Here is a 21,328-nt window from a genome sequence, read left to right as displayed (position 1 = left end):
TTGGGGCACCTGGGTGGCTCAGTGGGTTAAGCACCGGACTCCCAGGTCACGATCTCAGGGTTTGTGGGATCAAGCCCCATGTTGGGCTCTGTGCTGACAGCACGGAGCCTGCTTGGGAGTTTTTCTCTCTCCCTCTCTTTCTCTCTGCCCCTCCTCTGCTCCTGCCTTCTCTCTCTCAAAATAAACAAATATTAAAAAAAAAAGTTTGTTGACCCCTCTTAGGCCAAGTGGTCACGTTTAATTAGCACAGTATCGAATTTCATCTTTGGTTTCTTTTTCCTGCAGTCTTAATGGAAATTCAAAAACTAACATAAAGGATGGTGAATAAAAGATCAAATTATACAACAGATTGTATGTGGGTGCTTTTAATAGTTTAAAAAAAATTCATTCAATCTGTTAAAATGTACAAGACGCTCTGATCAATAAACACAAAAAAACCCTCTGCTGAATTGATAACAGATGCTATTTAAAGAAACTGTGTGGGCAGGTGCTTTTGGGGAGGGAGACACTGACTCTTCCAGGGCGGGCTTTGTCAGCGTCCAGCTTCACAAATGCTCAGCGGTGCCCAGCAGGGGGCGCGCGGCCATGGCAATCGGAGAACAAGGCTAGGCCGGCCCCACGCAGCACTGAGGACCCAGGACCAAGACTGAAACCTCAAGGGGAAAGTAAGGCTGTGCCTGCTGCAGGCCTGCAGAGTTCGGACCGCCTGTTTGTGAGTCACCACGTGTCTGCTGTGCACCCCCCCCCCACAACTCTAGCAGAGGGGGGCTCCGCGCCCGCTTTCCCAACTTCCTGCAGAGGCAGGGCTCGCAGCCCCAAGGACCTGCTAGGGTCCCTCCCCCAGTGCCGCACCTCCAGCTCCTGTCCAGGCAGGGCGCTCTTGAGAAAGGGGACGTCCCTGGCCCCCAGATCTCTGCCAGGACCGCGAAAGCGGGCCTGGGACTCGGCCAGGCACCTCTGCCCCGAGGATGGGCTGCCCCTGTCCTCCGCGCTGCCCCCAGCGAGGGCAGGGCCCGGGACGAGAGCTGCCACCACACAGGCCGGAGCCCAGGTGTGAGATCCCGATCCGAAAGCACGACAGCCCACCGAGTGTGCCACAGGAGGGGGTGGGTCGGGGCCAGCCGGCGGGCGGCAACACTCAGCCCCAGCTACCGGGGCCCAAGTGCGCACAGCTGCACCCCAGGCGCACCAACACAAGGGCGCGCGCAGCACCGCAGGGGGCCTTGTGTGGGAAAAGGGGGCCCGCCCGAGGAGGGCCATGGGCTGTGGCACTTCAGAGAGACACGCTGGGCCGAGAGCGCACACGAGGGTGGGGACACGAGGAGGTGGGCTCAGCTGAGAGCCTCTGGGAGAGGGGAGCTCCCTGTCCCCAGGGGGCTCTGCTCAGCCCTCCCCGGGTACTCCCCAGGGGCCTCCCACAGGCCGGGTGGCAGGCCGGTCCTGGCGGGGCAGAGGGAGGCCCTGCGCCTGGGCGGACACTCTGGGGGGACGCTGGCGCTGGGAGAGGGTGGGGGATAATCCGTCTGGGTCCTACGCCCGCCTTCCCTGAACAACGAGAGCTGCTCTTTCTGGGGTACCGCGTGTGTCCCGGGCTGAGCGCAAAGCACTTGATAGCTTGCCAATCTGCATCTGAGCAGGAAGGCCATCATCCCCACGTGAGACACAAGGAAACGAGGCGCAGGAGGTGATGTGGCTGGCTCAAGCCCCCCTATGGAGGCCGAGCCAGTGTCTCGGCCCAGACTGTGTGCTCCCGGGGCCCGACCCGGCCCTCCAGCCCCTGAGCACGCCCAAGGCTCCAGGAAGGTTGGAAGGACAGGCTACAGCTCCCGACTTGACAGGAACAGAGCTTCTGGGACTTTGAGTCAGGAAGTGTTTCTGGGTGGTATCCCAACTTAGAGACGGCACTCATGGACACTGGGAGGCCACACGATTCTACCTAGAATGTTGATGGCATCCAAACCCAGACTTCTGTGCCCATCCCACCAAGCCCCCGACTCGAGACTGCTGCTCCCAGCCCTGCCCCCCCCCACATCTTCATTTAGAAGCGGGACCCTGGAGAGGTGGTGATACCCTAAGATGGGGCAGGGGGGAGGGGGAGCAGTGGGCACGCTTGTGTGCTCGCGCCCCGACTCAACGTCCAAAGCAGGGAACAAAAAGAGGAAACGGAACAGTCAACAAACTAGGAATAGAAAAGCATTTCTTCAATCTGATAACAGGCATTTACGACAAGCCCAAAGCTCCCAGCACACTCCGTTGAAAGCCGGAAAGCCTCCCCTCTAAGGTCAGCACCAAGAAAGGGATGCCTGCTCCCACTTCTGTTCAACACAACAATTAGGCCAAGAAAAAGAAATAAAAGGCACCCAAATTGGAAAAGAAGGAAAGCTGTATTAGCAGATGGCATGGTATCACGTATATAAAAATTCCCAGTGAAGACACAAGACTATTAAAGCTAACAAACAGCGTGGCTCAGTCGGTTAAACATCCCACTCTTGATTTCACCTCAGGTTACGATCTCACGATTCACGGGTTCCAGCCCTGAGTCAGGCTCTGTGCTGACGGTGTGGAGCCTGCTGGGGATCCTCTCTCTCCCTCTCTCTCTCTGCCTCTCCCCCACCTGCATGTTCTCTCTCAAAAACGAAATCAGCTTTTAAGAATAAATAAAAAATAAAGCTAATAAACAGATTCAGCCCTGCTGAATCGAGCTCTGCGTCGGGCTCTGGCCTGACATCCCAGAGCCTGGAGCCTGCTTTGGATTCTGTGTCTCCCTCTCTCTGCCCCTCCCCAGCCCGTGCTCTGTTTCGCTCTGTCTCTCAAAAATAAATAAATGTTAGAAAAAAAATTTTTAAACAAAACGAAACAAAAACCACCAAGTGCCGGGGACGAGGTGAAGTGCTCGGCCGGCGAGAATGTAAAACGGTGCAGCTGCTGTGGAACAGTTTTGGCAGCTCCTTAAAAAGTTAAACATAGAGTCTCCGTATGACTCAGCAATTCCACTCCTTGGTATAGACCCCAAAGAACTGAAATCGGGGACTCAAATCAATCCCTGCACATGCCCGTTCACAGCAGCGTCACTCACAATCCCCTAAAAGAAGACAACCCAGATGTCCACTAACGGGGGAAGGGATACAGCAAATGTAGTCCGTCCACACAAAGGAGTATGACTCAGCCATAACGAGGAACGAGGGCTGGGCGCATGTCATGACGTGGATGAACCTCGGGGACATCACGCTGAGTGGAAGCCAGACACTAAAGACCACGTGACATGTGATCTCCTTTACCCGAAACGTCCAGAATAGGTCAATCTACAGGGACAGAAAGCAGCCTGGCGGGTGCCGGGGGCTGGGCGAGGAGGAGCGGGGAGTGCCCGCGCCCGGGGCCAGGGTCTCCTTCGGGGTGATGAAAATGCTCCGGAACTGGACAGAAGTGCTGGTTGAATAATACTGTGAACCAAATGCCACTGACCCGAATGCTTCAAAATGGTGTATTTTACGTTACGTGAATCTCACTTCAAGTTTTAAAAAGCCTTACATTCACAGAAAATAAAATGAAAAGGATGTGGCAAGGGCAGCCCGGCGGGCCTCAGGCCACGGCAGGGGGGGAAAGGCCGAGGATGCGGTCTGCGCGCCTGCCCTCCGCTCCCAAGCCCCTCCTCGCCCTCTGTGCCCCCCGTTCCCCACGCTGCCTTGGACCGCCCCCACCTGCACCTGCCCATAGGGCACCGGTTGCAGGCAGGTCTCCACAGCAGGACCTGCCCCAGCAGGATGTGGACGTGAGCCTGAATGGGGGGCCCATGGGTGTCTGCACGCTGTGTGGCTTCTGGGGGAAGCCAGTGTGTCCCGGGCGGGGGTGGGGGTGGGGGGGCGGGTGAGGCTGGCCTGGTCTTCAGGGCTGCCCTGAGAAACAGGGTCCCGGCTGAGAAGAAGGTGGCCCTCGGGTCACAGTGGACACTCTGTACTCACCAGGGAGCGCTTGGCTTCAGGCAGGAACTGTCCAAACTCGGACAGCAGGTCCTCCTGGCCCCGGAAGAGATTGGCCACCTCGGTGAACACCTCCTCCTCGGACATGCCTCGGAATGGCCGGCCCTTCGTGCTCAGCTGCTCCTTCTGCCGATTTTCGGGAAAGGGAAAATGAGTCGTTAGCCAAGGAACGAGGCACCCCAGGCTGTGACATTCAGGCATCCCGCTGTGGAGGAGACAGAGGGATGACTCACGGAACAGAGAACTAACTGGCCGACTGAGCCCGTGACCGCCACCACCAGGAGACAGGAGTGCGGCCTGCCATCCTGCTGACACCCCGGGGTGCCCCGCGCTGGGCCCCCTCGCTCTGGAGAATAGCTCTGCACGCTTTTGTCCTGGTCCCACCGCACGACACAGCCTGAGCCCTGGCCAGGGATGGGGCTTGTGTAGGAGTGTGGACGGAATGAGAGCGGGGCACAGTCGTGCCATCAACGACTTGGCCTCCACCCTTGCGTGTCCTCAACCAGAGGCTGGGGAAGCGCAAGGTGAGTGACGAGCCCGCTCCCCTCCCAAGGGCGAAGGGGCGTGTTTTGCCGCGCAGGGGGGAGGGGAGCGTGGAGCTAAGGCTGGACCTTGAAGGGAACGGACTACCAGGATGAGGGGCCTGTCCACCCGGAGTCACGAAGACCCCAATGGTTGAAGGAAGACGGCCCGACCTGGAGCTTAAAGCGACAAGATGAAGACTGGAGGGGACCCGGGTCGGGAGGGGTGGAAACAGCAAGCAGATCTCAAGACGGCCATTAGAAATAAGTCCCTGTCAACTTTATCCCCAAGGATGTGACAGAACAAAGGTGGCAGTGCTGGGGCTCCCTAGAGTGCACACAGCATGACATTCCTGCTCCGTGGCTCTAAGGGGAGCGAGCCCTCCCATCAAGAGGCCTTGACATTTCCCTCCCAGCCCTCAGGTCCCCTGAAGCCCTCTATCTGATCTGACCCCTGTGACTGCACTCCACAGACCTTCCTGGCTTCGAGACAGTCCACCCTTTGTCTACACTCAGCTGCCTGATGGTTGACTGGTGTGTCAAATTCAACCTGAATCTCCCCCTCCTGACCCCTACTACCCCCCCACCCCCGTCCAGGGTTGGCAACCATGAACCCCAGGCCTCCTCCCACACACTTTTTTTTCTCCACCCCGCAGAGCTCTTAAGTTTCTCCTTCCACACCGAACCAAGCAGCAACCACTTATCTCTGTCGCCCCAGGCCGTGCACAGAACTTGCTGGCAATTAGCATAAATAAAGGGTAGCTGTGTTGTCAAAACAATCGCGAAGCCTTCTTATAAAAAGAAGACCAGCTTCTTAGGTCCTTTTTAAATCCCTGTATTAGGTGCTTCCTAGTACTTCTTGGATGCAGAGGTGCCTCAAAGAGCACATTAAAATCCTAACGAGGGGCGCCTGGCTGGCTCAGTCAGTAGAGCACATGACTCTTGACCTCGGGGTTCTGAATTCAAGTTCTATGTTGGGTGCAGAGATTACCTAAAATCTTGAGAAAAATTAAAAATAAAATCAAATCGTAACTAAACAGGACTCCGACAGGTACTGGTCTGCCCATGTTCACAGCAGTATCATATTCACAACAGCCAAAACACGGGAGCAGGCCAAGTGGCCATCGATTGGACGGACGGATAAACACAACTGGGGTGTCAAGGCCACGAAACAGTCTTCGGCCTGAAAAAGGAAGGAGATTCTGACATAGGCTACAACGTGGACGGACCTTTAGGACATCACGGTGAATGAAAGAAGCTGGACACCAAAGGACAAATACTGTTATGATCCCACTTATGACAGGAGGTCCCTGGAGTCGTCAAATTCAGAGAGACAGACAGCAGGATGGTGGGAGCCAGGGGCTGGGGGAGTTTGTGTTTAATGGGGACAGAGTCTCAGTTTTGCAAGATGAAAAGGGTTCTGGGAATGGAGCGGGGTAATGGCTGCACAGTTAATGCCAATGAACCGGACACTTAGAAAAGATTAAAGTGGGGGGTTTTAGGTTACGTATACTGTATCGCAGTTAAAAAAAAAAAAAAAAAAAAAAGCCGATCAGAATTTTACAGGGTTTGACGAATTCAGACCAGACGACGTGAACACCTCGGATGCGGTGCCATGAACGCCGGCGAAGTGTGACTGGAGGCCGCTCACCTGGTAAGTGTGCAAGATCTCCAAGAACGATCTATAGATCTCCGGGTGGTCTAGAAAACGGGTCTTAATCTTGTTCACGTAGCTGATGGCGTTGTTGAACTCCACGGAATCTGACTCCAAGGGCACCTGGGCTTTGTCCTCCTTGTACAGCATCTGCTGCTTGAAGTTCTCCGTGCAGTCGCTGTGGTTGTGAGAATTCTCCTGCGAACAGCACGACCCGAGTTACCGGCGGTCCTGACGCCGGGAACAGGGGTGAGGAACGCCGGGCAGAGCCACTGCCTGCGCAAAGAGCAAGCACAAAACCCAGCGCGGAGCCAAGGTTTTTAACGAGATGCAGGGAAACGTTCCTTTGGGGGAAGCAAAGGAGGGGGGGGCCCCGCTGCACGGAACGTGCAGGTAACTCCTCCCTGACCACTCTGTGCATCTGCCTGGTGCCCGGGGAGTCTCAGGTGCCTGAACTCGCCTCCGTCTCACCAAAGAACACAGAAGTTTGATGGACAGCCGGACACCTTGAAAAGCGAGCATTCGGGAGAAAGGCACAAGAAGTGGACAGTGTAATCCCCTTCGGAGTGGAGTTTGGGGCTGTTTGTAGAATCTCCCCACGCTTTCAAGCCAGCCCACTGCAGCGAGAGTGTCCTGAGGTGTGAAAGCACCTGCTGTCAGCGGTGCCTGCAAAGTTGGGGCCCCGCCGCCCACGCCGTCCAGGACTGTGGGACTTCGGGTGCTAAGCCCGGGGCGTGTCACCCGGGAGAGGAGACGGGCCCTGGCCAGTCGTCACGCCTGCCCTCCGTCTGTGTGCTTTCCTGTCCGTACAAAGATGAAAAAGAAAACACACACACACCTCTCTCTCCAGGGCGCCCAGAATCCTAACCTGCAGCAGGGCAGGACCACCCCCATGAAGAAGGGGATGCTGAGGTTTCTAAACTGAAATTTTATGCGCGGTTCTGAGGACGCCCCACAAACCCTGACTGGGCTTTCAGGGGCGACCCCCTGGCATCCTGCAGGTCCCCCGCGCACACAGCTGGTTCTCCAGCAGGTTGGGATCCCTCCAGCTCCGCTTCAGGTATCTGTGAGGACACGTTCTCGGCGAGTCTTCCGGAACCGCCCCACGCCAAACTCGAATGGCCTTGTCTCCCAGCATTCCAAGCCCCTTTCTTGCTCGGTTCTTCTCCACAGCACGTGTCACCTTCCTACACATAACATATTGTACTCATTTCGTTGTCTGTTCACCCCCGACCAGACGGCAAACGCCCCGAGGGCAGAGATGCCACTTTGTTCGCTGCCGTATCCCAAGTGCCTGGAACAGTGCCTGGAACAGAGCCGGCCTCATCCACTGCTGGGAATCATCAGATGACCAGAAGGAGCAGACGGAGCCGGCTGTTCCTATCCCCCTCGGCGGGCGGTGATATCAGCACGTGGCACCAAGCACTGACCCAGAGACTCTGCAGGATGGGGAGTGCCGGGCACACAGCTGTCATCATGATGGGCACACCCGTCGGGCACACTCGCTGTCCTCTTGGACGGGTGTGCTATGCCACTCAGGCCGCCGTAACAAAACACCACAAGACTGGGCCGCTGACACAACAGAAATTTATTTCCTCACGGTTCTGGAGGCTGGAGTCCAGATCAAGGTGCCGGCAGGGTTGGTATCTCTGGAGGCATGTTGGGCTTGCAGGCGGCCGTCTTCTCACTGTGTTCTCACATCGCTGACCGTCTCTGTGGGTCCCTCCGTGTGTCCAAATTTCCTCTTCTTATAAGGACACCCTAAGGGCCTTATTTTACCTTAATTACCTCTGTAAAGGTCTCCAAGTACCGTCACATTCTGACATACTGAGGGTTGGGCCCTCAATGTATGAATTGTGGGGGGTGGGGACGGGGTTGGGGAGAGGACACAACTCAGCCCAAAACATGGGTGCAGAAGCAACTCTAGGAAAGTCTGAGCCGAGGGGCGCCTGGGTGGCTCAGTCGGTTGAACATCCAGCTTCGGCTCAGGTCGCGATCTCGCGGTCCGTGAGTTCGAGGCCCGCGTCGGGCTCTGTGCTGACATCTCAGAGCCTGGAGCCTGCTTCAGATTCTGTGTCTCCCTCTGTCTCTGCCCCTCTCCCACTCATGCTCTGTGTCTCTCTGTCTCAGAAATAAATAAACATTAAAAAAATTTTTTTGAAAAAAAAAAAAAAAAAAAAAAAAAAAGAAAAGTCTGAGCCGAGACAAGCACACACGCCAAAGACCCGCAGCAGCCACAATTCTAAATACCGGCTCTCCCTAGCGGTGGGGACGCTCTTGCTGATTACCTCTACCGCCTTCCTTCCAGGTGTGCTGGCCTGGCAGCGGAAGGAGCCAGAAGGAGTCAGCACGAGTCAGCAGGAGCCAGGGAGGGTTAGGGGGATGGAGCAGCCTTGGGGCAGAGGTTTGCTGCAGAGGCAGCTGTGCTCATCGGAGCTGCCCACCTAGGGGGCGTACCCCTTCCAATGCCCTGGAGTGAGGCACTGTGTCAAGGTGAACTCTCCTCACGGCCACGGCTTGGCAAAGAGGGCCAGACAGTCCTGGTGCAGCTGCCGTGGCCAACGGTCTGGCGGTTCTTCGGGAAGTTAAACATAGTTACCACGTGACCCTGCAATCCCACTCCTAGGTATCTACCAAAGAGTCGAAAACAGGCGTGCAGACGGCCCGAGTGTCCATTAACGGAGGGATGGATACACAATGTGGTCCAACCATACGATGGGAGTATTATTCAACTATAAAAAGGAAAGAAGAGGGGTGCCTGGGTGGCTCAGTCGGTTGAGCATCCGACTCCTGGTTTCGGCTCAGATCACAATCCCAGGGTCATGGGATCGAGCCCCACGTTGGGCTACACACTGAGCATTGGAGCCTGCTTAAGAGTCTCTCTCTCTCTCTCTCTCTCTCTGCCCCTCTCCCTGCTCGTGTGCTCTAAAATAAAATTAAAAACAAAATATTAGGGAAAAAAAAACAAAGGGAAGGAAGCTCTGACACATGCTACAAGGAGGATAAACCTCGAAACCCTAATGCTACGTGAAGGAAGCCAGACACAAAAAATTACACATGATTTCATTAAAATAAAATGTCCAGAACGAGCAAATCTACAAAGTGGATTAGTGGTTGCCAGAAGCTGGTGGGAGAGGAGAATTGGGAGGTACGGTTTCTTTCTGGGGTGATAAAAATGTTCTGGAATTAGTGCCAGTGGTTGTGTCAACATATGCAAACCCACGGAGTTGTATACTTTACTTAAAAAACGGGAATTCAGGTTATGTGAATATTATCACAATTTCAAAACTTTGGTGGGTTTTTTTTTTATTTGTTTTTCAGAGAGAGAGAGAGAGAGAGAGAGCACACAAGTGGGGAAGAGGTAGACCGAGGGAGTCACAAAATCTAAAGCGGGCTCCAGGCTCCAAGCTGTCAGCACAGAGCCTGACATGGGGCTCAAAACCATGAACCCTGAGATCATGACCTGAGCTGAAATCAAGAGTCAGATGCTTAACCAACTGAGCCATCCAGGTGCTCTTAAAATCTTTGTTTTCAAGATTGATTGATTGATTGATTGATTGATTTGAGAGAGAGAGAGTGAGCATGCAAGGGGAGGGCAGAGAGAGAGGGAGAATCTCAAGCAGGCTCAAAGCCCAGTGCAGAGCTCGATGTGGGGCTCAATCTCACTGTGAGATCATAACCTTAGCCAAAATTAAGAGCTGGATGCTTAACTGAGCCACCCAGGCACCCCTAAAAATTTTTTTTAATGTTTATTTATTTTTGAGAGAGAGAGAGAGAGAGAGAGCGCGAGAGAGAGAGCGCATGCACAAGCAGGGGAGGGGCAGAGAGAGAGGGAGACACAGAATCTGAAGCAGACTCCAGGCTCTGAGCTATCAGGGCAGAGCCCGACGCAGGCTCGAACTCATGAACAGTGAGATCGTGACCTGAGCCAAAGTTGGACACTTAACTGACTGAGCCACCCAGGTGCCCCTGCTAAAACATTTTTAATGTCATCTCTGGGAAATGTAAAAACCACTATCCATACAAATATAAGCTGGCTTTGGCCCACGGGCCAACCCCTGCTCTAAACCTTCCAGAACAATCCAAGTTTTTCTCTTGTCTGCTTAACCTGAGTGACCAAAAGGCACGGTTAGGTATACTCCTAGGCACAGATGACCAGCCCCACATAGCCAGCCCTTGGAGTGGTGGCCGCACACAGCCCCACCCGGATAGGTAGGAGACAGCTCATCAGACAGCATACCGCAAACACAGGGCAGCACCCTGCCACCCGGACCGCTCCCGGGCTTCGCTCACCTCAGCAAGTGCCTGCCACCTTCACCCAGAGGCTGAGGCCGCCTGGAGCCTCCGTGGACTTCCCACTTTCACAGACTCCCCACCCACTCTGCCTGGATCACACGGACCCCTCCATGGCCTCCCAGATCCTCTCTTGCCCCCTCAGTCCATTTCTGGCACCGCAGCCAGAGCGGCCTTTCTGGAACTCTCCACTGGTTCCTCATGCTCCTGGCTCTCTCCTCCACCTTCTCCCCTTTACTTCCCAACCCCACAGGCTCCCTGGCTGTCTCTCAAGCAGGCCCACTCATTCCCACCCCAGGCTCTTAAACCCCACCCAGGACACCTCCACCCCAAGACACAGGCGGGGTTCTTGATCGCTCATGCAGCATCTGCCCACGGCTCCTCAAACCCTGCCCCTGCCTTCACTCGCAGCCCTAAACCCCCTCGGGTATTAATCTGTCCACCCGTATCCTCTGAGTCCCCCACGTGGACCTGCAAAGTGCCCCTGACAGCAGGGACTCTGAATAAACCCCAGCGCTGGGCGCAGAGGAGGTGATCTACACCTGACCCCTGAGTGACTAGGACACCAACGTGAGAGGCGACCCTCCAGGAACTCACTGAACTTCCAAATGACCCTCCCCCAGGGAAAACGCGGCAGGCCTGCCTCTGAACGGAAAGGGACCACTTAGAGTACGAGCGACCCCTAAAGGTTCACTACCGCTACCTGTGCTCCCGCCAACCATAAAAGGGCTGGCTCCCGGGAGGCGGGGTTGGTCTGAAGCGAACCTGGGAACTGGGAGATTCATCACTTTCCCACCCACAGGCTGCGTCTTGCTCCTCCCACACGCGCCTGGCACTGTCCCGGAACAGGGGACATCGTTGTGAACCAGACAGACGAGGGGCCTGCCTGACCTGCGCTCAGGTCTGCCGGGCCAGGCAAACCAAGGCACAGCGCATTTTTAACTTCACATCCTAGCGTTGCTATTTTAAAACACCCGAGATAGGGTGATGTGAGAATGATGGGGGGGTGGGGGGGTGGGTCGAGGGCTGAGGAGTGACATTACAACGGAGGCCTGGATGACTGGCTCAGGAGGCGGCAGACCCCCGTGCTGCCCTGGCCCTCCTTTGGCCGCACCCCTCCCCCCCCCATCATGGCACGTGTCTGTCTGTCCTCCTCTCACACTAGTGTTCTCAAGGACGACGATTCTGTCCCACAGGGGCACGTAGCAACATGGGGAGATGCTTCTAGGTTGTCACACGGTGGGGGGTGGCGGCCGGGGATGCCGCTCAGCACCCTACAGTGCCCAGGACAGCCTGTTCCAGAAAGAACGATCTGGTCCCAAGGGCAACAGGGCCAAGGCTGAGAAACCTGCACAAAGGGCAAAGGGCCCCCCGCAGTGTGGGCCTCCCTTAATTCTCTTTGTCAGCATCTGAGAGCTACTCCTTCCTTGCCTGTAGGTGACGGGACTTGTAAGATGAAAAATGGAAAAAAAAAAAAAAAAAAAAAAAAAAGCTGTACTTCAAAACGAGCCAGGAAAATCAACAAAAAAAATTTCTTGGGCTACTATGCCCTCTCAAAGGACTCCAGGAAGCCAAGAGGCCACCTCGTTTATGCCTGGCCCGAAGGAGCACCGGAAAGCAGGGCTGGAAAAACAGGCAGGTCAATCAATGTGGACTGAAATGGCGTGGGCAGCCGTCGAAGGGGGCTCCAGACATGCTGGTTTCGGGGCTCTGGGCTTCAGCGAGATTATAAAGCCGGGTTAAGTAGCTGTTAAGTCACGGGGAAGAAAGGGCTGGGCTGGCCTCGCTCTCTCCGTAACAGCTCTCCATGGAGTGAGCACAACACCAAGGGCCTGTGGCTGTTTTCCGGGAAGGACGGCCTCCAAATGTAACCACCGTGCAGGTTCACACGGAGATCCAGCCCCGCGAGCAGGGTTCCTCCGACGGTCGGGGATGGAGAGAGGCGATTTCCACACCTGGAGCGCAATTTAGGTCTTCGACCTCGGCTCTTTCTTCGTGAGTGATGGCAATGACACCCTGTGTTTATATGGCGCTTCGGACTCGTCAAAGTGCTCCCGTGCAAACCGCTGCAGATGAGCTTGGTCTCCTCGCCAGCTGTGACAGTTCCGAAGATTAATCCCACCCAGGCTTGCGCTGTCTGGACCCACGAGCCTTACGTCTGGATCGTGGGGCCCCACTCGAAAATGCGAAAGGGAAGGGCTCTGGAGTTCAGCGGCCACACGCTCCCGAGTTCCTTTTTAAAACCTCGCTCTCAGAGAGGGCTGTCACTGTCACACTGCGTCTGGCTGTTTTCTTTCCAAATCTGACTCTTTCATCACAGGCGAAACCAAGAAACCAACCAAATGCTTCCTGTGGTCGATGTTTTATGCTCCCCGCTAAAAACCCAAACCCCTGGGGCAGAGCGAGAAGAGGCTGGAAGAGCAGGTTCACACACACCAGTGGTTCCTGATGGGGGCGATTTTGCTCCCAGGAGGCATCTGGCGACGTCTGGTGACACTTTTGGCTGTTGCCACTGGGTGAGGGCCTAGTGGGTGGAGAGCCGGGATGCTTCCAAACATCCCCAATGCACCAGGTGCCCCCCCCCCCCCCCGAGCACAGCATTATGGCAACAGGGCCAAGGTGGAGAAAAAGACAATGGTTACTTTATGAAAGTAAAGCTCACGTAGGCTTTCATTTTCTCAGGGGGTCTGGTGAGGTCAGGCAAGAACGGACTGCAGGGATAGAGGAGGAACAAAAGCCACAAGCCTTGTCTGAGCCAGCGGCCCTGTTGGTAATTAAATGCGGCACGGCGACACTGACATGGCTATTCACACCCGCATCGCAACTGCTTTATTTTGTGGGCGGCACCTAGGATGCCCAGAGACCACGTGCCTAAGTCCAAGGGTGGCCTGCCTAGCCTGCTCACAGGGAAAGCCTCAGGACAAGAGCTTGGTGACTGCGGATGGTTATTCTGACAGGACATAAAACTGTTAAGAGAATGCGCTGCCCCCCCCCCAACCTCCAACACAAGCACATACATCCACTCTTGATTTAAATCCTCCAAATGGATCCATCGATTCGGGGGTAAAGAGGCAGGCGGTGGAGGTATTTTGATCTATTCTGCCCTGTGCTAGAAGCGAGCAGCAGGTCTGGAAAAAGACTGGCTCTTCGCTGACTCTCCCACAATGTAAGACACAAGATGCACCACCGGGCCTGGGGACTGAGTACCAGAATGGGCCACGTTAAGGCCAGATCCCTCAAACCCCTGCAGCGGCATACCTGGCTTGACAGAGGCGACTGTATGTTTAACTTGCCATTCTTGGGAATGTCTATTCGGTACCCGAGGGGAAGGAAGGCGTTGAATCCAACAATGAGGTCAGGGTGTTCGTGGAATAGCTGCGACACGCGTCGGATGACTCCGGGAGTATCGATGCTGGAACAGAAAAGAATGAGAAGTGGGCACAAGTGTCTCGGGGAGCACGCCGAAAGCGAAATCCACTCCCAACTCCCTTCACGGCGCCACCTAACGAGCTTCTCGAGCTTTTCGAAGGACAACAAGGCACCCTGCAGTGTGACCGGGTGTGATTCAGCCAACGTGTAACGTGTAATCTGCTTCCACGGCAGCCAGGCTCCGGCTTGCTGTGCCCTCCTAGTGAGAACCACAGGGCATTTGCATGGCACAGCTCCCCAGAACACTCCAAGCACATGCATCCGGTTCTGAAGATGTCAGGAGAGCCGAGTGGAAGTCCGGGACTCCAGGAAGAGGGAGGAGGCCAAAGCCCTCTAAGCAATGCGATAAACTATGACACCGGTGTTGATCCCAGCAAGTGATGGCAAGGCATAAATACCAAAGGCAATGCAAGTGTCAGTTGCACAACGATGCCAGGGGTCTCCGTCATGGCTGCACTGGGGCTCCCTCGAGACCCTAGCATGGCTCTCTTGGAAGGAAACCAGGCCAGCCCTATCACATTTCCTCAAGAGGGGGAAGCAGCATGGTGGGGATGTGACCAGCGGGGACCTAAGAGTCAGAGTGCGGAAATTCTAGTCCTGACTACCCTTAAATTTAGTCTGGGTAAGCCCCTGGCCCCCTGTAAGTCCAAGTGAGCCCCCTGTCAAATGAGGGCGTGGTCTCGAGGTCCCCCATCTATCTCCAACCCCCCTGTGTGCCCACAAAATCAGTTAATGTGTTTTAAACCCTTTCTATGTGCCAGGCCCTTTACAAAGCATTTTATGCACACTACTTTCCAACAGGCCAGGGACTAGGGTACCGTGATGACAAGATTTAACGGGGGGGGGTGGGGGTGGGGGTGGGGAGAGGGCTCCAAAACGCTCAATGATCAAGATAAACAGCCTTTTAATGCAGTGCTTAAAAAAATTAAAATTTAAAAAAATTCTTGACGAACAAAATTCACTGAAAAACCATTTTCAGTAAAAACAGGACCGCACTGTGCACTTGTGGACTTCTCTCCCGCTGTCTCCTAACCCTATCCCTGCTCTCCTTCCAGGAATCCCCATAACAGCTCCACAGGGGAGGTACTCTCCACTCCCGTTTTTTTTTTTTTTTTTTTTTTTTTTTTTTTAAGAAGGAAGGAGGCTCTGAGAGGTTCCACGACCTGCGCAAGGTCACCCGACTGGGGCGGAGAGGCAAACCGGGATGGGGGTTCCCACCCCGCTCAGCCGGATCGCGGCCCAGGGCCGCCCCCCCTGGGGTGGGGAGGGGTCCCGCGGGTACCTCTGGCTTTTGAACTCCTTCATGATCTCCAGGAAGCCGTTGTAGGTTGCGGGGTCGCTGCCGAAGCGAATCTTCACCTGGTCCAGGTAGGTGAGGGCGTCCTCCACCTGCGAGGAGGGAGAGGGTCCCAGTGGGCGGGGGTCGGCGGAGGAGGGGACGGAGGACGAGGGTCTCTGGCGGGGAGGGGGGCGGGCCGAGCCTCAGAGCAGCCGAGGTAAGGGGTCAGGGGACTGGGGTCGGGGACTGTGCGGAGTGGAGGCCGAGGCGGGGCCGGGCGGGGCCCGGGCGAGGGGCATCGGCCCGCGGGGGCCGGACGACAGGGTTCGCGAGGGAAGGCAGGGACAGCACTCACGTGCACGGGCAGCTTCTCGTGGCCCGCGGCGCCCGAGCGACCCCAGCGGGCGCCGCTCAGTCCCCGGCCCGCGGGGCCGCCGCCGCCGCTGCCGCCGCCGCCAGCGTGCGCCATGTTGGAAGTCGGAGCCGCGGCCCGCCCCGCCCCCGCCCGAGGGCCGGCCGCGCATGCGCAGGCTCCTCCCGGAGGGGCGGGGCTTGATGAGGTCGCGAGGGGCGTGGCTCCTTGAGGGACTTGCTCCGGGATCTTGCTAAAATTGAAACGCTAACCAATTCCTTATATAGCAGGAGAGAGCGAACCGAGACGGGCCGCTTGTTTTTGTCCGGCTCCGCAAGCAAACCTCAGAATGGCTTTTACATTTTTTAAAGTTGGAAACATATCAAAAGAGAAGACTATTTCGTGACACGTGAAGTTTCTTCAGTTCAAATTTCAGTGTTCGTAAATTAAAATTTTACTGGAACGCGAGCACACCCGCTCGTGTACCTATCATCTGTGGCTACTTTTGCACTACGACAGCAGGGTGAGCAGGTGTGACAGATCCTAAGATGTGCAGGCCCTGATATATTTACTGAAAACTATTAGTGGACCCCTGCTTTATAGGGTTGATGTGACAATGGGGCATGGGCACACAGCACCACAGGGGGCCTTGGGAAGTGCATTTTTGCTAATTGGCTATTGATTTAATTCCACTTCTCTCTTCACTTCTCTAGTCCTGATTCCATCATTTACCCAGTGACCAGTTCAGGAGTCTCTCTTTTTTTTTTTTTAATGTTTATTTATTTTTAAGAGAGAGAGAGAGAGAGAGAGAGAGCGCGCGCGAGCGAGCGGGGGAAGGGTAGAGACAGGGAGAGACACAGAATCCAAAGCAGGCTGGAGGCTCTGAGCTGTCAGCACAGAGCCTGACTCAGGGCTAGAGCTCACGAACCCCGTGAGATCATGACCTGAGAGGAAGTCAGACGCTTGACGGACTGAGCCACCCAGGTACCCCCAGTTCAGGAGCCTCTTAACCAGTTTTCCTAGCCCTGGTGCTCTCAGAACTGGGATCATTCCACAGCTGCTTTCAAACCTCCAACATCATCCTATTTCTTGTGAGATGGAATCTAAGCACCTATGTGCAGTATTGAAGGCCATAAGAACCTGGCCCTTACAAACCTTTTCTTGCAGAATTTTCTACTCACCCTCTCCCTGTGCAGAACCTCTTGTCAAGGTCAGCCCAACCTGGCTGCTTCCTGGCCCCATGCATCAGCACACATCATTTCCCTGGTGAGAAGCCCAGTTCTGTCTCTTCAGAAAACACCTATGCACCCTTCAAAACACGACCTGACCCCTCCTCTGTCTTCCCCCTGTCCCCCGTACATCACCTTTTTGTGCTTCACCTCTGACACAAATCCCTGACATGGAGCCCCATCTATGAACGTTTATCAAATGAATGAATATTCAATCAATGACCACATGGCATCTCTTTTTTATGTGCGAGGAGGTGCAGGAAAGCCAAGAGTACCTTGGCAGGGAGCCCATCATTTGCCAGGCTCCGTGTCAGGATTAGAATGGTGAACAAAACAGGCGAGGCTTTTGCCTTCACAGAAGGTTCCATCTTTCAGGAAAGATGGGAATCGAATAATCACACACACACACAAAAGTAGTTTGAACTGTCTCAGGTACTTCAAAAGAGAAGGTACAAGTGTAACAGTTACTATGTTCTAGTTACCGTGGCTGTGTAACAAACCACCCCAAGATTTAGAGGATTGAAATGACCACGTTTATTTGCTCTGCAACCTGCAATTCGGGCAGCTTGGCAGGGAAGGCTCTTCGCTGGCCCCTCCGTGTCAGCCGGGCAGTTGGAAAGCTGAGGCTGGAATCTTCGGAGGGTTTACTCACCCACATGTCTGTCAGTTGCCACTGGCTGTAGGTGGAGACAGCTGTTGCCAGAAGCACCTACCTGCAGCCCCTACACACACCCTGAGCATCCTGGCAGCTGGGTTCTGAGAACCCTTGTCCCAAGAGGAGTGAGCAAGCCGGGTGGAAGCCATATCACCTTTTCTGACCCGGCCTCAGAAATCACACAGAATCATTTCCATTGTAGCCGTTACAAAGTCCCTCCCAAATTCAAAAGGAAGGCAAACGGACTCCAGAACCTGGGCAGTGGCCAGATTCTGGAATAGGATAGGGGACGGGAAATATTGCCGTGACCATTTTTGGAAAATACTACCTGCCCCCCTGGGGGATTTAACCCAGTCTAGCCGGGGATGAGGAAGACTTCCCGGAGGAGGTGACACTCCAGCTGAGTTCTAACGGGTGTGTGGGCATTCGCCATGAAAGTCAGAAGGAACAGCTGTGTAAGGGCCCCTCCATGGGAAGGAATGTGGTGCACTTGAACTTAGAGACAGAGACACCGGTGTTGTGGGAGTGCAGAGGAGTCAGGGGGTGGCAGTGGGGGCAGGGAGGGGCAGGATAGGCAGGGCAAGGCCAGCAGAGGCAGAGCACTCGTCCTCATGGGATGAGTTACAAATTTCGGTCTTGGCATCCAGCGCCGGTATAAAGCGCGGTATAAATGGGTTTTATGCAAGCTGCTGCTTGAACAGCTTTGAATTTGGAAGCGAGTGCCCGGGGCCGCTCTGCAGGGAAGTGATGGGAGGGAAGCCAGGCAGGGTGCAGGGAGGCTGTTTCATCATTTAGGCAAAGGAGGTTGGTGGCTTAGACCAGGGAGGGGAGCTGTGGAGGTGGAGAGGAGGGGGTGGAAGGAAGCAATATTCAGAAGGTGAGGCAGAGAGACTGTGTGTGGTGCCTGGTAGATGTGGGGGGGAGGGGAGGAGGAGGAAGCAAGCCTCCAGGATTCGTGGCTCCCAGCCCAGAAAGGGAGTCAGCTCAGTTTCAGCGCATTCCTGCATGAACATCGGCTAAGAGGGCCTGAACCCTTTGAGGCCGCCAGATGTCTGGACAGTCATTTTCACACCAACGCCTCCTGGCAACCTATTAGTCACTGTCCTAGAGTACCAACTGCACGTGTGGGCTTTTGACACCCCACGGGGTCCTCACTCTTTGCCTCCTCGCCTCCGAGGAGGGTGGGTCTATTCACATTTCAAGGATCACTTTTAGTTTTCCATTCTTTTTACAGATCTCCCTGAGGAAGCCCTCACTCATTTGGAGAACAGGAGACGGCAAGCCAGGTTTTCACCTCGGGTGTTTGTGCGGGCCTGCACGTTTGTATGCAGACAGCCAGCTGACGTCTTTCGTCCACAGACATCTTTCGTTCTTATTTTTATAAAGCGTAAAAAATGCTAAGTTCTGGGGTGCCTGAGTGGCAGTCTGTTAAGCCTCCAACTTCGGCTCAGGTCATGATCTCACAGTCCGTGGGTTCAAGCCCGGCATCGGGCTTTATGCTGACAGTTCAGACCCTGGAGCCCGCTTCCGATTCTGTGTCTCCCTCTCTCTCTGCTCCTCCCCCAGTCTGTCTCTCTCTCTCAAAAGAAATAAATGTTAAAAAAAAAAAATGCTAACTTCTTTTCTTTGTTGTTCTCATCTGCACAGATTGAATGAAAGCTCTTAACGTTGACAATTGCACTAGACCAACACTAATTTCTTACCGTTTCACAAACTTAATAGCATTATGGTAAGATTCATAGGTAGGTCTTTCTTTGGACAGTCTTTTGGCAAGGTTAAAAAGACATGATCAAAAGGTAACTATTTTGAACTAAGCCTTTCCAGATGGCAAACTTCACGACCAAAATCTCCAAAGTCCAGAATCACACGTTATGACAGAATTCTAAAACGGGCCTGGAGAGTCTCACCTCTGGTATGTGCACCCCCTCGAATCCCCCATCCTGGAGTGTGGGCAGGACCTGTGAGTATAATGGATGTCACTTTTGCAAGTAGGTCACGCCACATGGCAAAGGTGAAGGGATTTTGCAGGTGTGTTTAAGGTCCCTTGAGTTGATTTTGAGTTCATCAGAAGGGAGAAGATTCTGGGTGGGCCTGCCCTAATCAGGGGCAACCTTTAAAGGACAATCTGGAGGTCAGCGCCTTGAGACAGTGGAAGGATGCTATCCTGCCAGGCTTGAAAGAGGAACCAGGTATGTCGTGAATGCCTATGGACAGAGGCAGCCTCTAGGAGCTGAGACCCACAGTCCTACAGCGAGGAGCTTAATTCTGCCAACAACCTGAGAGCTGTGAGCCACTCCATGAGATACCAGCCTGGCTAACACTCGTGAGTGAGCAAAGAAAGAACCCAACCACAATGAGCCTGGCCTCATAACCCACAGAAACGATGAGGTCATACGTGGCTGTTATTCGCAGCTGCTAAGTTTGTGGTACTTTGTTAGGCAGCCACATATAACTTTTACAACGTGGTCTTGCCACAAATGCTTACCTTGTGATTCCGATGTGTTACGAAAACAAAATTCAGCTGATTAAACTTAAAGATCAAATTGACTTTATTCCACAATTTAAGAATTGGGCGGTATCCTGTCTAGCAAACAGAAAGGAGCTCCAAGGAGCTGTAAAAAAATGGAAGGATTTTATAGACAGAAGGGGGCAAAAAAAAAAAAAACCCAAAAACCAGATAATCTTATCTTTCTTTGGGGGATGGAGGGAGTCTATCAAGTGGATTACCTCACTAGTGCTGACCAGGAAATTCCAGACCTACTGGTTAAGATTACAGTCCTGGGAGGGGCTTACAGTGCTATTAAATTAGGGATTAAGTCTTGGTTTGCTGATGTGAGGTTTAGCACAAGTGACTCTATTATAGGTCTCTTGTTTCTTTTTTATTTATTTATTTTTTATTTATTTATTTATTTTCAACGTTTATTTACTTTTGGGACAGAGAGAGACAGAGCATGAACGGGGGAGGGGCAGAGAGAGAGGGAGACACAGAATCGGAACCAGGCTCCAGGCTCCGAGCCATCAGCCCAGAGCCCGACGCGGGGCTCGAACTCACGGACCGTGAGATCGTGACCTGGCTGAAGTCGGACGCTTAACCGACTGCGCCACCCAGGTGTCCCTCTTTTTTATTTTTTTAAGTTTATTTTTTAATTTATTTTTTATTTTTATTTTTTTACATTTATTTATTTTTGAGAGACAGAGAGAGAGAGACAGAGCACAGTGAGGGAGGGGCAGAGAGAGAAGGAGACAGAGAATCCGAAGCAGGCTCCAGGCTCTGAGCTGTCGGCACAGAGCCCATGGTGGGGCTCGAATTCACAAACCGCGAGACCATGACCTGAACCGAAGTCAGACGCTTAACTGACTGAGCCACCCAGGTGCCCAACTATTTATTTATTTTGAGAGAGAGAGTACAGGGGAGGGGCAGAGAGAGAATCCTAAGCAGGGTCTTCACTGTCAGCATGGAGCACGATGTGGGGCTTGAACCCACGAACCATGAGATCATGACCTGAGTTGAAATCAAGAGTCAGATGATGGGGGCACCTGGACGGCTCAGTCCGCTAAGCACCTGACTCCAGCTTCAGGTCATGATCTCGCATTCTGTGGGTTCGAGCCCCCCATCGGGCTCTGTGCTCACAGCTCAGAGTCTGGAGCCTGCATCGGATTCTATGTCTCCCTCTCTCTCTGCTCCTCTCCCACTCATGCTCTGTCTCTCTCTCTCTCTCAAAAATAAACAAACATTAAAAAAAAAGAGGGAGAGAGTCAGACACTTAATCAACTGAGCCACCCAGGCACCCTTGTTTCTTTTTTTTTTTTTTTAATTTTTTTTTTTTTAACGTTTATTTATTTTTGGGACAGAGAGAGACAGAGCGTGAACGGAGGAGGGGCAGAGAGAGAGGGAGACACAGAATCGGAAACAGGCTCCAGGCTCTGAGCCATCAGCCC

At 54.0% G+C, this 21,328-nt stretch overlaps 2 protein-coding genes across 4 annotated transcripts in view; both read right to left on the bottom strand.

The window, feature by feature from the left end:
• Positions 1-15,651, bottom strand: part of SIN3B (SIN3 transcription regulator family member B) — a 37,466-nt gene extending 21,815 nt beyond the window's left edge. For 2 of the 3 annotated variants that reach the window (XM_043590317.1, XM_043590319.1), the window contains exons 1-5: positions 15,509-15,651; positions 15,157-15,263; positions 13,704-13,857; positions 6,150-6,350; positions 3,960-4,103 (exon numbers count right to left, since the gene is read on the bottom strand). In XM_043590317.1, the coding sequence (XP_043446252.1) occupies positions 3,960-4,103; positions 6,150-6,350; positions 13,704-13,857; positions 15,157-15,263; positions 15,509-15,622 (720 nt within the window). In that variant the 5' untranslated portion in view covers positions 15,623-15,651. The remainder of the gene's footprint in view (positions 1-3,959; positions 4,104-6,149; positions 6,351-13,703; positions 13,858-15,156; positions 15,264-15,508) is intronic. The other variant, XM_043590318.1, reaches the window with a different exon arrangement.
• Positions 15,652-19,914: 4,263 nt separating this feature from the next.
• The window catches only part of NWD1 (NACHT and WD repeat domain containing 1), a 74,839-nt gene continuing 73,425 nt past the window's right edge, over positions 19,915-21,328 (bottom strand). Inside the window, exon 20 of the mRNA XM_043590314.1 lies at positions 19,915-20,001. Within this exon, the coding sequence (XP_043446249.1) occupies positions 19,928-20,001 (74 nt within the window). The 3' untranslated portion in view covers positions 19,915-19,927. The remainder of the gene's footprint in view (positions 20,002-21,328) is intronic.

The sequence above is a fragment of the Prionailurus bengalensis genome, chromosome A2 (assembly GCF_016509475.1).
Source record: "Prionailurus bengalensis isolate Pbe53 chromosome A2, Fcat_Pben_1.1_paternal_pri, whole genome shotgun sequence".
In the NCBI taxonomy this organism is placed as follows: Eukaryota; Metazoa; Chordata; class Mammalia; order Carnivora; family Felidae; genus Prionailurus; species Prionailurus bengalensis.
The sequence above is the reverse complement of the archived record's forward strand: the minus strand, read 5'-3'. Positions and strand labels throughout refer to the sequence as shown.